Source organism: Vanellus vanellus (assembly GCF_965231255.1).
Source record: "Vanellus vanellus genome assembly, chromosome: 14".
NCBI lineage: Eukaryota > Metazoa > Chordata > Aves > Charadriiformes > Charadriidae > Vanellus > Vanellus vanellus.
In genome coordinates, this window is record NC_138919.1 from 8663021 (window position 1) to 8680542 (window position 17522).

Genomic DNA, 17522 nt, shown 5'->3' on the forward strand with positions numbered 1-17522 from the left:
CAGAGAACAAGCAGTTCAGACTGCTGAGAAAAATTAGCTGAATCAAAAGTTGGCTCTGAGTTTCCTTAGTAACGGGTGCGTTCTGTTTCCATTTTATTATTCAACTGAACAACAGTCTTTGTAAGACCACAAAATGTTATCAGTGGATTGCAAACAGGCAGTTATCGTGGTAGGATAGATGCACAGATATGCAATGACACCACTTACTTTCCAACTCTCTGCTTTCCCAAAGAATAATCAATTTCAGCATATCATTAGACATGAAATTGGTTATCCCCCAGTTCACTTCATACATTCTTGGAGGATTAAAACACAGAATATTGCTAACGAAATCCCTATCTACTTTGCATTGGTAGTGTTGCTGTTTTTTAATTGTGACTTGCAGTTTAAGAAGCCTAACCCCCTACAGCACTTAATTTAGAAATTTGGTAAAACTGTTTATTCTGGAAAAAGAAAGTAAGTCTGCCTTTTTAATGACTGCACCAGGCTGCTACTATTCTTACTGCCTGACCTGTCACCAGGTCCTCCCTTCTGCTCTCTCGCTCTCTGATTCAGTGTTTCCAACCACTCTGAAGGTTTGTTGTGTAATTATGAAAAATTTCGGTATAATGTGCATGTTTTAGGGATTGCTATGTTTGGCAATGCAATGTTATTAGATGGGCATCATAGTTCAGCTGCTGATAACCCAGGATCAGACCTGTTACTACCCCAGTTTTCGTGTTTATACTTATTCTAGAATAAGTATCAAACACAGAGCCATAACTCATCTGGTTAGAGAGAGACAGGAAAGGAAGGACAATCTAGTAATTCAGGTCTTCCCATGAACAAAGAAATTCATATGGGTACGTGTAGGAAATAATCAGATACTTAAAGTATTGTGATATCGCACAGGTGTTTTAAAGTGAGGTATGCAACTTCTGAAAGTTATTATTTTAAATTCAGAGCCCAGATCTTCTGTAGTTATTCTCTTCTAATCACTTACATATTACATAATGTTTTTGGTTTAAGTATCCGCTCATTACAAGCAGAGATAAAAGACTAGCTGTAGAGGCTACATCTGGTACGAAATACTGAATTACATTTCTCACATTAGAAGTGTCCTTAACAGTTGGGCTAATTAAAGATAAAATCATGTCCTTATGATAAATATTTATAAATTGAAAATCTGGCACTTGTAAATATGTATTACTACTATGCAAAGTTAAACCATACTTGTAAGCTGCACGTCTAAGAAATCCTTCTAGCCCATTTTTTCTTTAAATGCGTTATAACAAGTATTGTCCTTGAAAAAGTGATTTCAGTGACAGTGAGAATCAACTCAGTTGAGAACATAGTTTATCATTTAAATGAAAATACATTTCTGAAAGCATATTTGTATAACTTTTGAAAGTTTAGCCTCAACTGTCAGAGCTCTGCCTCCTCTACGCACAGAAGCTAGGTACAGAAAAAACCTGTGTGCAAGAACTGTGAATGAGCTGACCTGACGTTCTCATCTGTGAGATCCGCTTGAGTCACTCCACTCTGCTACGTGGAGTGCATATTCGGCTTTTAAGAATTTTATAGTGCTGATATAAATAAGTTGGCTCAAAGGTTTCTAGGGAAAATAAGGAATCCAGGTAGTGGTCTAGCTAAAAATCTGGTCTGCATGTCACAAGTCTTTGACAAACGTAAGTAATAAATTAGTTTTTAAATTAAGCAGTTTATGTAATAGAAGACATACTACTTCTTGCATATCTCATTCCAGCATAATTTTCTTTGGATGTTAAAATTTTTGCTATGACCTGAAAAGTATGGGTGTTTTTGTTGAGCTATGGACAATCCTTTAAAGACTTTTTGTCCTGAGAAGTATCACTGACACACTGAAATTACTTAACATTACTTAACACAATGTAGCAATAAATGTTTCTTAATGGCCATAATGAACTAAAACGTTTAAGCAAATGTCTGAACTTGTTTAAGAGCTCTGTTGAATAAAACCTAAATTAATAGCTGGGTTTTCACCAACAAAGTTGAGAAAAGAATTTTTGGTTCAGAGTGAGATGAAGAGTAGATCTATCTAGGTGAGAGATCCAAGGGAGAATCACTAGATAATAGATATGAAAGACAGAAGGGAATTCCCTGCAGTCTCCAGCTTCTTTTAATTAAAAAGTCTTCAAAGCAGTTTTTCTGATGTGGTTAAAAATACTCCTTTTGTACATATGGAGAAAAATAACAATCTAACTTTATTAAATGGCATATTTTTTCATTATATTTGTGATTGTAGGTGCTGTAACTTCTAACACCTTTACTTATTAAAAGAGTGTGATACCTACATTCTCCTCTTAGAAATGTTATGACAGGAGAGTAGTATGAAAAGAAGCTTTCTGAACATCCACAGCCGAGATACATTTGAGCACAAAATTAAAGCATGGAGTGCTGAAAGCTGTTGTATCTAAAATTTACCAGACAACATATGCTATGTTTCATTATTTTCTTTGTTGTGTAATCAAAGTTGACAAGGGAGTAATATTTTCTTCTTCCTGCCATTGAGACCTTGATTTTGGCAAAGCCCATACACTGAGTGAGTAATCTCAGTGCTGTCTTATGTGTCGCTTTGTCAGCATTTAAGATAATTTAAATACTCTCAACCTCAGTGATTTAGGTCAGCCTCTTTCAACCTTGAAATTATGCACTTGTGGTGCAGGTAGAGTGACCAAATTTGATATCTCCTACGTCACTGGGTAAGAACAGTGTAAGACTGTTCCCCAGGTATGATAATGTAATTTTAGCATGTAGATACACACAGGTATAGACATATTTTTCAGAAATTTAGCAGCAAGTACAAAATACATTTATTTAGTTTAGTTTATAATGACATTAAGTAATATTTGTTCTTAGATATTTTTTTTAAATCTATTTTCTCCACTGGCTGTAGTTTTGGTTGATAAAAAACTGCTTTTTGATCCTCAGATCACATGGCAAGCCGGGGTTTGTGTCGGTCTATGAGAAAGCTTCACTTTCAAATGGGAAAAGTAGCAAAACCAGGAAATAAAATTCCACTGAAAGGTCTCAAGAGGCATTCACAAAAGTTAATCTGAAGTACAGAGTGACCTTCAACAGACAGGACCTCTAAAGGCTTATTTAGGCCAGCTCTCTAATTAGGTGGTCTGGAATCACCCTCTGGCCTGTCGTTTGTCCTCTGATTATATAGGAAAAACAAGTGAGACTAAGATCCTTCTCTATATAGCTGTATTCAGTGTTCTCCTATATAAAAATACTTTTGACATAGATATACTGTGCAAACTACTATCTTGTCTGCCACTTACACAGACCCACTGACCACCAGTTGCGTCAAGCTCTGGATTTTTTAGTCTACAAAGCGAATTTAAGGAAGAGTTTTCATGCAAGTTTGCAGGATCATGTTTGCAAACAGTATATGGGATATTTTTATTAAGATGCTTATGGTGCTATGCGCTGTAAATTCTAATTACTCAGTTCTATTTTGTTCACACAACTCGTGTGATGAAGAAGGTAAGATAACACAGAGCCTCTAAAGGGCTACACAAAATAATTCCGTAGTGTTGTTATTTAAGGTTGACTGAAGAGGTTATGAAATGGAGGGTAATGATCCCTGACACCTACTGGTGGGACTGTTTCCTTCTACTGGAGCTTTGTTGGTGCTAAATGATTGGGGTTTGGTTTTTTTTTGAGAAGGGGGTCTGAAAACTGCCTGAGCATTGAACAGTTGTTAACAGTGCTGTGACTGATGCTTTCTCATCTTTGTTTGCTGCTGTAACACCTGCGTGGCAGATGGGGTGATGTGAGCACTCTCAAATTGCAATGAGATAAAATCAGTTCAATTCCACACAAGAGATTTTGTTTACAAAGACTACTAAATACGATCATTCGCTTTGTAGCACTGGAGTCTTGAAAAAATGATGCACACCACCTGCCCAGGGGAGAAAAAAGGTACGGCAAAAAATGCCTATGGTTAATGTGTGCTCTTGTAGGGAAGCTGAAAGAACATCATTTTGGAGTGCAAAATTGTTCTGAGAACAGGTATTACAGTTGAACCAACCACGTTGTTCAGCACTTCACAAAACAGCTGTATGCTGCAAGTGAAAGGAAGAAAGAAAAGCCAGTTTGTGCCTGATACTCCAGGGGAAGTGCTCGAGATCAGTTTATCCTTGTGACTTAAATGGTTGTATTTGCCAGAAACATTGCCTTTTAAAAAATATGTATCTACGCATACATGTGTGTGGGTGTACACACGTCTCTTATAGTAGCATCTCCCTGTGCCTGGATACTACTTATTTTGTTCTCCTGCCTTTGAAAACTCTAGAAGGGTTGAGCATTGATAACATTCGGTTTTTTCACTCAGTATGATTTCATTTCTTCACAGAAATGCGTGTCCACTTATTTGCTTCCATTTTAGCTCTACTGCTGCTCCTCTCTAGCTTCTGCAGTTTTGGGAACAAATATATATAGGATCAGCTTTTGCTAGTATATCCTCTTTCTTTATTCCTTGATTGAGCGAGAGGTTTGGCCAGTGAAGCAGTGATTTTTAGATAATCATAATTCTATTTTAAACCTAATTTTATCATTAAACTTGAACAGCTAACATAAAAGTAGAGTAACTAGACCAGAATGACAATCCCTATAGCCCAGTGTCCTGCTTCTCCTACTAGCCAAACCCTTGGGAAGAGCACATGACAGCAAAGCACATAATGGTATTTCTTCCAAGTACTTTTCCTATGTCCAACAATTTTGCTTTCGGGGACTTATTGTATCATATTAATGTTATCAATATAGTGCAGTTTAGTGATTCTTTTATGGATTTGTTCAGCTGATTTTTGAAAACTCGGCTTTCACAATGGTCTGCGGGAGGGAGTTTCACGTTTCACAGCTATATGAAGAAACGCCTCCTTTTGTTTGCTTTGCACTTCATCTGTAGTCTGTATCGAGAGGCATAAATCTGTAAATGAAATGCAGTGAACATCGATTCAAGTCTGCAGTTACTGTAAAAAATAGTTCATTAATCAGCAATTAAAGGGTGATAATCTGGACTATGTGATAAATTTCACTGGTCAGTCAGAACCACGTTTTTTCCCCAAATTCTTTAGGGAGCACATGGGAGGAGAAGCAAGGTCTGTACTGTACCCATTACATATTTATTATGTCATTCATATTGCACTAATTTAGCCTTTGCGTTCTCTTACAGTCACATTTGCTTCTGCTGAGAAAAGCGTTTATTTAATTGAAAGCTCAGGCTAAATAAAGCTTGCTACTGATTGCCGATGCTGATTATTACAGGCATTCTCTTCCTAATTTGGAAAATGTGCTTGCTTTTCTTTGGTTTATTTTTATATTGGTAATTTTCTTCCTATATTTTTACACTGCCCGTAGTGCTGGGTTGAGCACTTTGATTTCCAACTGTGGCTAGGCCAGTCGCATTTTGGACACAACAAACCTGCCTCAAAATGGTTTTTGTACATTAGGAACTAGAGTTGGACAACGGCTTCTTCTGAAATCAGGGGTTTTTGGAAGCAAGCCATGGAAGTGAGTGTCATTGTAGAAATTGGAGTCAGACAGCCCTGGAATTTAAACTAGTTCAAGTCTGAATTCCAGCGCAGTATCATCCGGTTGTGTGAGAAAAATTGTTCTCTAGGTGCATGTATCTTTATGAAATTATTTTTAATATTTCAAGGTAAATGTGGGTGCATTGTTTTCCATCCTGTTTTAACCTCTTTGGATTTCTGTAATCATTGCAACTAGATTTCCTTTGAGATTGGGGCTCAGTCTGTATTTCTTGAATTGAACTAGCAGATACCAAATTTTCTCAAGAAGTTAGGAAAAGAGATGTATTTCGCAAAATCTTACTGTTGCATTGGAGATTTTTTTCCTCTCTGTCACCTAGTCTTTCATACAGCAAGCTAGTGTGTGCTGTCACTTCAGATCTCATTAATATTGTCATGTACAATGTTACACTACAATTCTTTTATTCTTACAAGCTGTTGAACTCTGCCAGTGTTTAGAGCTCAGACTACCACAAGCTGGAGACAACATTCACAATTTGGTAGAGGAAATCTTGCCAGTAAAAAGCAAGTCTCTCCTTCACGTTGTTCTTGAAATACCACTCTGTGGGAAGACGTTTGATGCTTATGACAATACTTTAACAGTGTAAGCTGAGTGATCTTCCAAAGAGCACGCCTGATTTTATTAATTTATTTTTTTAAACCAGCATCTTAGTCAGCACGCATAGGATGCATGTGCTTCCAGTCACTGGACGCAGGTGTCACGTTATCCTGAATGCCCCTACACAGACAGGGTCTTCATGGCCTAGGGGTGATTTCTCCCACAGGGAGAGGGACATGGTCAACCCCCCGCGCTCACATAGGAAACGCCTCTCTCCCCTCAGCCCTGTCTTAATGGGGAAGGATGGAAGGCCAGCCGTTGCATTTCTAATAATGTTTATGTAATAAAAGAAAAGAGCACAGAGAAAAAGGGAAAAAAATACAGAATTTTAAAAAAATCACATTACAATTCAGTAGCATAATGTTATGCAATATACTTGCTGTCTAATAAAGCAAAAAGATGACTTGGGTAGCGTTTCACTTTTAAAATAGGGACGGTTTAGAATGACTTAACTATTCCTTAAACAGAAAAGCTGGTCAAAACACAGATTAAAATAGATGTGGTTGCCAGTCCACTTAGAGAAGGCAGACCATAGTGCCCTTTCTTTCCTGCCCCAAATGGAGTTGAAAACACACCCAGTCTTCCACATCCTTGCGCTTTTCTATGCTACAGAATACAACAGCGGTAGAGTATCAAGTGAAGGAGAAGAGTCTGGGAATTACGGGACTGCAACTGCACAATAAGCTACGACTGGGATGTAATCACTCTCAGGGGGATTATCCATGAGACACAGCTAAATGCCTTTGTCCTCTTACAGTGCAATTATGTCAAAATAAGGCTGACCGTTTTCCCCAGTGCTGCAGAACTGTTGTTTAGAAGGGTTTCTCTGAGTGATAAACTATACTTTGTGGGAAGAAGATGCTGCGCTTTTAAAATTCTGTAAAATAACATTAGCTTCTCCAGCTAACAAACTGCCTTTTGCAGGATGTTCAGTATGTAGTTTCTTGTCACGTATTGAACTATTTTCTCATCTGATTCTTGTCAGAAATAAAACCAACAGCATGCTAACAACACTGGGGTAGCTAAAGGTTTCTTTCAATTTTTTTTCGCTATCACCAGACCTGAAAGAGGCGGTGAATATTTCATATAGGACTTGGTTTCTTTCAGAATAATGTTCTGCTCAAATGTTTTGCTCTGGGTTGTCTGGGAACTCAGAAGTGCTGTAAGATGGTCATCATCACAAAGAATAATGTCTTCTAAATCAGAGCTGCTGCAGTCTGCGAGGGTGTGATGGTTGTGTACGTGCAGTTGCTCCTGAGCCTGGTTGGCCTGCTCATCCCGTTCTGTACCGATCTTTTCCATGAAGCAAATCTCAGATACTCGTTTAGCTCAGTTTCCCTATTAGTCAATTTAACAGTACGCATTACACCACCTCTGTAAGAGAAGCCCTTTTTAATACGGTGTGCTGGTTTGGTTCACAATGTTTGAGGAGAGAACCAAGAGAAAAAGGGAAATGCTGGTAAAAATTGTCCACCTTACTAGAGCTGTTAAACAGTGAAAGGTGCAAATTAACAAGAGCTTGCCCTTGCAATGACTACTTATTTGGAGAGCTGGCTTTAGAAAGCAGACACTGGAAACAAGGGAGGTAGGAAAAAGTCTTCAGAGGTGTTTTTGAATTTTCTATTGAGAAATGTCTGCAATAGAAACCATGAAGAAAGTGTTCATGTCATGTTTTTGACTTGGAAAAAGGTATCCAAATAAAAATATTAATTTTGTTTGAAATTTTTGAAAAAGCAAGTTGGGCTTTAAAGACTCTGCTTATGAATGAACATACAGATAGCATCAAAGGTAGCATGCTGAATTACAGGAGGAGCTATTAATTACCCTCCTCGGCACTTACCTCTTACCTGGCCAAAGCCACTGTGTAGCCTCACAGTCTGAAGTGACATAACGCAGTGCTTGAATTAGCATAAAACAAAGTATTTATTTACTCATTTCACGGTCAAGCTACTGAAGAGTCTCAGATTTATCAATGTATATAAGTATTACATCTCTACAGACGACTCTTGAACAATCCACATTTTGGTTGGTTGTTATGTCATGAATTATTTATGCTAAATAGGTTGCTTTGGGCTCACAGAATTTTTACTATAATAGTTATTTACTTCATTCTTTAGTAGGAGTGCATTATTCTACAGGGAAAAAGAGTTATGATCAGATCTTTGGAAACAGTAAATCTTTTTGTCTTTCTGATTCAGCTTTGTCAGATCAGAACTAAAAGGGACTTTTTGTGCTTGATCAGAAAATGATGGTAAATTGCACGCTGGCAGGAGGACTTCTTGGTTTACAAAATTGGAATCAATTCCTGTATTTAAACTTTTTTTTATGAAGACACTAATTTTTTGCAGATTGATTCTGAAAACTCATGTTTGGTGTGCAGGCATGAAACTCGTTAGTTTTGGGTGTTTTCCTAATCCAAATGCAGTTTTAGAACAGATAGAGCAGACCTGGTGTCCAAGGCTGGATGGTGCCCATCCCGAGTCTGGGGCTTCCAGTCCTGCTCTGATCAAAAATGAATTTGGAAGTTTGGGTCTTTTTTCCCTAGCAGATACTCAGTAACTGTTGTATTGTTATGCAGTCTGACATAAGATAATAATGATCATAGAGGCAGTGTATGTGGTTTGTTTTGGTTTGGGGTTTTGTTTGGTTGTTTTTTTTTTTTTATAGTTAACTATCTGCACAGTTTTTTTTTTACTTCATTCTGATTTTAATCCTTTTTTTTCCTCTTTTAATGAATAATCCATTAGGTATGAATAGTGGCTTGCAGTAATGGATCCTGCTTTTTTTGGTTAATGGATACTATGAAACCTCCAGTCACATTTAAATTCAAATCACTATGTATTTCATAAAAAATGAAATAATGAATGCTTGTGAAGGTGCCATCCTTTGGACATTTATTTACACGGCAGTTCTTTAGTATTTCATACAGCTTTTATATCAAAGCTTTTCCCAACTGCTATTTCAGAAACCAGGCATTCAAAACAAATCACTGCTCTACCGTTTTTGGGGTTTTTTGTTGTTGTTGTTGTAGTGGGAAGGGACTGTACCTTTTTGTGTATAGCTGGATACATGTAACTGACCTGAGGATACCTTAAAGCCAGCTATAAAAACAAGGCCTGCCAGGACACTGTTCTTTTCTCACAGTTTAAAAAAAAAAAAAAAAGGGGGGTGGGGGGGGAGGGGAAGGGGTTGCTAGCAACTTGACAGAATTACTTCAGAAAAACATCTGAAATGAATAAATTAAATTTGAGTGCATACATCTCTAAGATTCTTTTTATGTTTAAGATCAAAAGCAAGAGCAAAGTAAATTGCCTGCTTGTCATCTTAGTATTGCATTGACTGGTTCAAATTTGCTTCTTATGCTAACGAACAAAAATGAGTGGAATACAGTTGAGTGAACAAAAAAGTGCTATTGAAGAAGAACAACATCAGTTAGACTTCTACCAATACACAGCAGTGACCTGGTTTTGTTCAAGATGTAACATATTGTAACACAACAATAACGAGAATTAATACTAGCACTAAATAAAGAGTACCTGAAAACTTAAGTCTGGGCAAAATTTTCACAGCGAGGTATCTAAAGCAGATAGTAAATTCTAGCAGAGGCTGATACTGAGCAGCTAGATCCACAAGGGCATTTCACTGAACACCCCTCTAGTGCAATTAGGATCTGAATGACATACATATGCTAAAAGGGGGAATTTGGATGAACGGTACCCATAAACACCAGCTTGTTTAGGCAGCATCTGCCTCCTACAGCCAACAGGGCATAAAAGAGGTTTTAAATCACATCCTCTCTAGTCTCAGGTATCATATTTGCATTGCTTACAAATCACTTTTACTTCAGTTCCATACCAAAATACCTTCTTGAGTGTAGGCAGTTAGCATGTGAAATGTAATTGTGGTGAAGTCACAGTATTTGCCCAAGAAGAAAAAAAGCTGCATGATTCATGCGCCAAGCTTTTTACCTAGTGTCTCTCTGCTGTCGAGGATGGGTTTCTCAAAATCTTCCTTTGAATTCTCAGACAAGAGGAGATTTTTGTTTTTCTTACAGCATAACTGAAGTTGCTTATTACTTTTGTATCCTCTGTCCTTCTCTAATTACACCGAAACCGTATGTTGGGGTTTGGTTTACGTATATGATGACACAAACTCTTGGCTTCTGTTCATGTTTTAATTCCAAAGGTTAAATTCTCTGAATGGTGGGAAGATGCTACTTTAGGAACATGGATGCTTCCAGTAAAAGGAGAGCACTTACTTCCTTTACTAATAAAGTATGTCACATGGGTTACACCTCACTATGGTTTTATGATTGGTACTTTTTCCTAACTTTTTCATAGACTAAAGTAGTTTTGCTTACTTGCAGAAAAAGTGGAAAATTCTGAAAAGAACTTGTTACTGTAATAGCACTGTCGCTTACTGGAAGCTGGTAATGGTATATTACAAATCTAGCTGGTGCAGTGATCAAGCAGGCCAAACATCAGGTTCCTAAATATTCAGTCCTTGATCCTTCATTTAGCTGCCGCTTAACTCTGCATGGGAAGATCAGGATACAGTCATGTCCATGCTAGATGTGTGCCTGAGAGAGGCATCTAGAATGTCGCTGGAGACCATTGGTTGTTTATTAAGCGCCTGGAGGACACGAACGTGCTACATACGTGGATCCATTACAGCCGGCTCTCAGCTGAAAGCAAATTGGTAACATTAAGCTTCATGTGTCTTACGTCCTCCCCACCAATGCCTTAACTTAGAGGCTGCAGTAAGGAGCCTCATCTACTCAGCATCCTCTCCTACCCCATCACGGCTTGCTCTTTTAAGGACGATGCCACAAGGCAAAATGGGCCCCACTTTAACGAGCAGGATGTCATTTGTAAAGTTCCCATAATGTTGTTTTGCTCTTGTATTGGGAAGGAAGAGAAGAGAATGCCCAGCCATGCCACAAGCAGGTCTAGATGGGCACATTCTGTCTGCCACTGCAGAAAGGTTGGGGGGTGGAGGAGGCAAGTGCAGCCTCATGGTCTGGACAGGTGTGCATATAATGAGAAAGAAAGAAACACTTAGTTCTGCTGCTTGAATTACTTACGTATGTTACATTAGACAGTCATTGTCTGCTGCAATGTGGTAGGAGTTGAGAAATGACTGCTCACTCTCAAATTGACTGTAGCATCAGTTGTAAAACATCTTTATGTTATGATTTTAAGGACTCAAATAATATCTAGAAAGTACAGAATCTCTGCAAAGAGCCCGTTATGTCACAGGGCTTTTATATTCCACCATCACCTTTTGAGGTATTCTGACTGGGTTTCTCCCAATAAAAAAAACCCAAACTGTTTTGCTAGGTTCCTGCAGCTGAGTCAGAGCAAGCTCTCGGAGTCATTATGCTGACTTACTTAGAAGTGTAACTCATACACCAGATAGATAAGCAAGTTACACTGAGAGAAGAGAATTGGTACTGATAAACTAAAATAGGATAACAGACAAGTTCTAGCTGACAATGACCATATACCAATATTCATTGTAAAGGTAACTTCATTCTCTGTTTTCCACCTTAAGTCATTCACTATTTGAGAAATCTTTGGATTTTGAAATATGAAAGCCTGTGTAGCTTTTACCAGGCACACAGCAGAATAATTCATATTTTGCTTTCCAAGGTGCTTAATTTTTAACTATACTTTGAGCCTAGTTTATATATTTTATATCAGTCTTCAAGTCACTCACTCCTGCAAAACCAAAGGATTGATGTAGCCAACTGTCTTCAGACAGGTTCACTTACTTCCCTTTTCATTTAATCACTGAGAGAGGTCTAAATCTACCGCAGGAGAAAGGGTGGAAGGCTGTTCTGGCTAGAGAAATAACGATTTCCTTGTAAAGTTACAGCCTGTTCCTAATCACAGCTCTCTGCCTTTAAATTGCTGCTACTCTTTTCCAGAATTTCTGCTGTCTGAAGGCAAAATCAGTTGTTGCTTTTTTTTTTTTTTTAAATGTCATTTAAGGTTATAGTATCTCACATATTACCCATTTTCCAGCTCACCGCTTGAACAGGAGTAAGTATATGCGTGTTGCCTTTTGTGTTAAGCATGGGATGGCAGATGACTGAAATGTATGAAAAATAAGATACGAAGTTTGGTGTTGCCATCAGTGTCCATCCCTGTGCGTCCTTATAGGCTCGTGCATTATTCTGTAATGATAAAAACAATGGTTTAAAGGTAATAATTATCAGTGCTGCGTATTAAGGGATAGCTTTTAGCCTGGGGTGGTGAGCGAGGCTCTGGCTGCGTGCAGAGGAAAGGAGTGCCACCAGGGAGCACCTCACACGGCCCACAACTGCTGGTGCTCATCCCCTTGTGTGCGAAGCTTCACTCTTCTCTGCTGTCCTTCTCAGGAACAGGCACATGTTAGACCTTTGCTTGTTAGTTTATGTTTCAATATAAACAGAAATTATGTTCAGCAAGGTACAGCATCTACAGAATAGTGCCAGCGAAATATTTTTCTATTCTAGCACAGCAGTATTTTAGCCAACATAGCAAAATAATGGGAAAGCTTCAGTTTCATTAAGTAGCCAGTTATTTTGATGATAACCTGCTGGCTATCTAGTCATAGTTGTCAGGGAATATGTAGTGTGGTTTCTGAGTCGCTCAGTATTAACTTAATGTATTTTCAGATGCTTTACGTAAAACCATCAAAGTGTCATTATGAGTAAGGAACACACAACCTATTGTATTTCAATAGAGAAATTAGACCTAAATCCTTTAGGTGCATTAGAAATTTTTTTATTTGTCATTAATAGTATCGTTAATCAACACCAGATCTAAACATGTTCTGTAACAAAACATAAAATGAATTTACATGTTTTGCAGTTGGTGATAAACAACAAAATTCCCAGTATTTTCAGCTATCCAATCCAGTAATTTTTCTGTTTCACAACAGTATAAAATAATATTAGATGCAGCTTCAGGAAGCTGTAATAGTCTGAAACCCAAGGATCTTAGACTGAGCATGCCAAAAATTAATCCCAAAAGCTGTTTGTAAAATTAGCTATTTATACTAACTCTGTATTTTCATTCAAAATAAAATATGCACCATCTTAAATTAGCAAGAAAACTGATGAATAATTTTTTGCCAAACTATAAATGCTGTTGACTATGATGCTCAGCTGTATCTATCAACAGTGCACAGAATGGGGAAACAGTGAAGGATGCTGGCATAACCCGGAAATGAAATGCTTGGCTGTGACAGCGTGCTCTTAGGAAGAAGCTGGGTTCGCAACTCTGTTGCAAATGGTTTTACAAACTTTGACATGAAAGACAAGTACTTAGCACCAAAATGACTTTTTCTTTACTTTTGTGACTCGTGAGACTAAACAAGGTTTCATTATTTTGTAGTAATAAAATTATTTGATTAAAATTTATAAAACTTCAAATGGGGAGGGGAAAATTATCTATTTGGTAACATGAATTTGACCTGTAAAGACAATCAGAACGGCCATTCAGAGTAGTGAATACAGCTTCTACCAACTTATTTATTTTTGCAAGTCAGAAGAAACAAAAAGTAGAAATTACTGGTTTGGAGGCGAGGATGACATAATTTCATTTAATTTGAAATTTTTTCAAAATTTCTGCAGAAATACCATAGCTGCTGAGGAGCACAGCAAGAAAGCAGACCTGGCATATGGATCATCTTTAGAAGTTGGTCAAAATCAGACAGCATTTGCAAACTTAATTAATTTTTTGTTAAATTACTGTATTCCGAGAGGAGGGGAAGAATGGTTAGACTTCTTTAAACATTCGTTTGGCTAATGAGTTAGACAGTGATTCAGCCAAGGATTTCAAAGTACATTATAAAGCCTTAAATATGAAGTATGTTTGTCCTCTTCACCTGCTGCTTGTCATTTAGCTTTTCTTCTTCTGACCAAGCTTGAATAATACTTGCATGCAACCACCCAGAAATTTTTGATACAGCATATTGTTGTCTCCTGCAACGGATCAAATGTATTTCTTTCTTTTCAAGTTTATAATGGATTGATTTTTTTTACTCCAATACAGTCCAAAATATAAATAGTTTATTTAAAAAAAAAAAGAAAGAACAGCCTTAAGTCATTAAAAATACGGAGGAAATCAGAATAAGCCTACCTTGTTTGTGCCCCATACTAGAGAAATGTTAATTTATGTCATTACCAAGCCTGACTCCTCTTGCGGGCTGTCAACCTTTCCTTTTTTGGCTGCTCTTATCTTTCTTCCCCTCTTATTATAACTCACAACCTCTTCTGCTTATTAGGTTTCTTTGATGTACCTGGCTCTATGCCATCTGTGATACCCACTCCCCCCCCCAATGTCTTTGAGAAAAGATTACAAATGATCTTCTCATTTATGGTTTTTTTTTTAAAAAAAAGTCACAATGAGAACAATCAGCCACTGGAATAATCTCCCCAGGGCAGTGGTGGATTCCCCATCATTGGACACTTAAGATTCAGCTGGACAGGGTGCTGGGCCATCTTGTCTAGATGGTGCTTTTGCCAAGAATGACAAACACACCCTGCAGTAAGCACAAAGAAGTCAGAGTTCAGTAACCCTAAACAGAACTAGTAGAGCAGAATAACATTTTTACTAATTATTTATTATTTATTACTATTAGAATTTTTTATTGCTATTTAATAATTATTTGTTTAAAATGAAGCTCAGGTAAATGGTTTACTTTTAAGCTTTATGAACCATTAAAGAATGAAGGTAAATATGACACCTGTAGCTGTACTTGCTATAGAACCTCCTGTACAACCCCAACAGCTGTGTAAGCCTCAGCATATAACCTCAGCAGTTATTGTAATCACAGTTTATATGTATACTGCAACTGCTAACTAAATATATACTCTTTTTTCTTTTTTTTTTTTTTTCAACAGGTATTAAAGCTGTATTTTCTGGACATTACCACAGGAATGCTGGAGGCTCCTACAGAGGACTGGAAATGGTGGTTTCATCAGCAATAGGATGTCAGCTGGGAGAAGATACACATGGGCTTCGAGTGGTGGTTGTCACAGATGAAAAGATTGTTCATAGATACTACAGTTTAAATGAACTGAGCAGTCGAGGCATAGAGAAAGAGCTGCTAGATATGCTTGCTAAGCAAAATTAGGCTGTGTCAAATGATGTGATTTTTTTTTTCCATATTAGACAAATAGAAACAGTTTCAGAAAGTTTCCCCAAGCTGAAGATACAGAGTTCTGATTGTGCGTCGTGCCCCCAAACAGCTCTCAATTTGTCATCATCCTAAATAACAAGGAAGTTGTTGACATGTTTCTCATTTTGAAAATGAGACCTATGAGGAATATGGCAGACTAGCAGAACTAATATGGTAATGTATCATAAAAAAAACTGTTCTGAGAATTTTTACTTTGCTTCCAGATAAGACTTTCTTATTAGAGAGAAAGTGCATCAAAGAGTGAGAGTTGTAGCTTCTAGATAACCCTTAACTCAAAGTCTATTTTAGTTTTATATTTGAGAGGGTGTTCTAAAATCAATACATTTAGTCATTCCTTTTACACTCTGGACAATATAAATGAGGCATTTTTTACTCAATAAAAACAAATCTCAAAAACTCTGAGATCAACAGACTCCCACTGACTTTTAGCAATCTCTGGATCAGATCTTGTTACCTAGAGGTTGTATTTTCTCCCATTTCCCATACTTCCATTTTCTTAGCTCTTCAGAGCCAGCAGCAATAGGAGAGCAACCACATTCTGTTTTGCAGTCACAACTTAGGTTTCCGTTATATCCTATCCTATTATGTAATGAAGAGTCTATAAATGAAGCTAATATAGATGCCACTGACAGAAACTAAACGCGGAACAATTATTTTCCTTTTGAAATTTAACTACCATTCAATTAACATATATTCTTGCTTACAGCTTCAGAAGTTGGAATGATTGCATGGGGAGAATATTCTGTACAGAATACTGTTATCAGAAGTCACTTTGTTGATTCCTAGACAAGGGGAGAGCTTTCATTTTCAAATGCAATGTAAGAGTGCCTTACTGTAATATTCTACAATACTGTATGGTGAAAACCCTAAAAAGTATATTTTCTTCACTTTAGAAATAAATTATTTAAAAAGAAATGTATGTGCTGCAATCCACCTCTTTTTTTTTTAGCAAGTATATCTGATGTTTTTACTGTTAAATAGAAAAAAACTTCATGTAATTAACACATACCTATTTTTATTTTTTAAGTAGTTGACCACTTTAGATAACCTGTGGCACGGGTTATAGAAATAGAAATAGTGCGGCTTTAGCACCTGAAGAGGAAAGAACACAAACGGTACTGGTGGAAAAACTAATGCATTTTATGCATTTTTATGTATACTCACTTGCAACATTGTTCCCCAGAGGATATTACAGATATTTAAATATGGTGAGAGACCTGAAATGCTGTGCTGAAGAGTCAGTTTCATTACATTTTAGTCACAACAGGTTATCTAGGAGGCTCCTTCAAGCTTGATTTGTGAGACTTGTGAGATTCTAAAATTACCTCTGTAGCATTTCCGTGCACCAGTGAAACAGCTGTACCTGCAGATGGACAGGACCAAATGTAGACTGCCGTCTCATGGCAATAACCTTGATTCAGAAAGAAAGAAAATTATTTTGCTTTTATTCTCCGCCTGGTTTCACTTAGTTGAACACTTTCACAGTCTTGTTTTCAAGGGAACATCTGGGAAATGAGAACTAAAACCTAAGGCTAGATTACTTTGAAATAGGTAGGTACCTAAGTACCCAAACAGCAGTTTCATTGGAAGTTAAGCACCCATTAGTTCGGATGCTGGTTTTAAAAACTTGTGTACTTACATATCTTTTAAGCCACTGACTACTAAAATTTGGTCTTATATAGCTGTAAGCTATTTAGTAATCACAGCTAATTAACAATTTCAAGAATTAGATGATGCTAGTTTATGTTTTGCACAGGAAAGAACAGTCTCTCTATGAATCAAATCTTTTAGGTTAGTTTAAATCATAACGCTGAAGAAGTTCAGCAGAGGGACCCGAGATAGTCTGAGCATGGAATAGTCTCTCTGCTCTGGCACAACATTGTAAAGCTGAATGGAGGAAAAGTTTAAACAGTTTTTTTAATATGCCTGATTATTAAGGGATAGAATTTAACTAAATATATGAAACTTGGGAGATTGAAGCATAACTTTGGGAGAAAGTCTTCCAACAAATATGAAAATGTTAATAGCAGTATATAGTGTTCTAAAATTTTATTTTTGAAGTTACAGTGTACTACTATACAAAATAAATGTTTATATAAGCATAATTTTAAGTCTTATTTTTAAATTATTTTTTCAAGTGTCATTTCACCATAAGA

General features: G+C 37.1%; 1 protein-coding gene across 1 annotated transcript in view; it reads left to right on the top strand.

Moving 5' to 3' along the window:
* The window catches only part of CPPED1 (calcineurin like phosphoesterase domain containing 1), a 49598-nt gene extending 33319 nt beyond the window's left edge, over positions 1-16279 (top strand). Inside the window, exon 4 of the mRNA XM_082490484.1 lies at positions 15068-16279. Within this exon, the coding sequence (XP_082346610.1) occupies positions 15068-15300 (233 nt within the window). The 3' untranslated portion in view covers positions 15301-16279. The remainder of the gene's footprint in view (positions 1-15067) is intronic.
* Positions 16280-17522: the final 1243 nt, after the last annotated feature.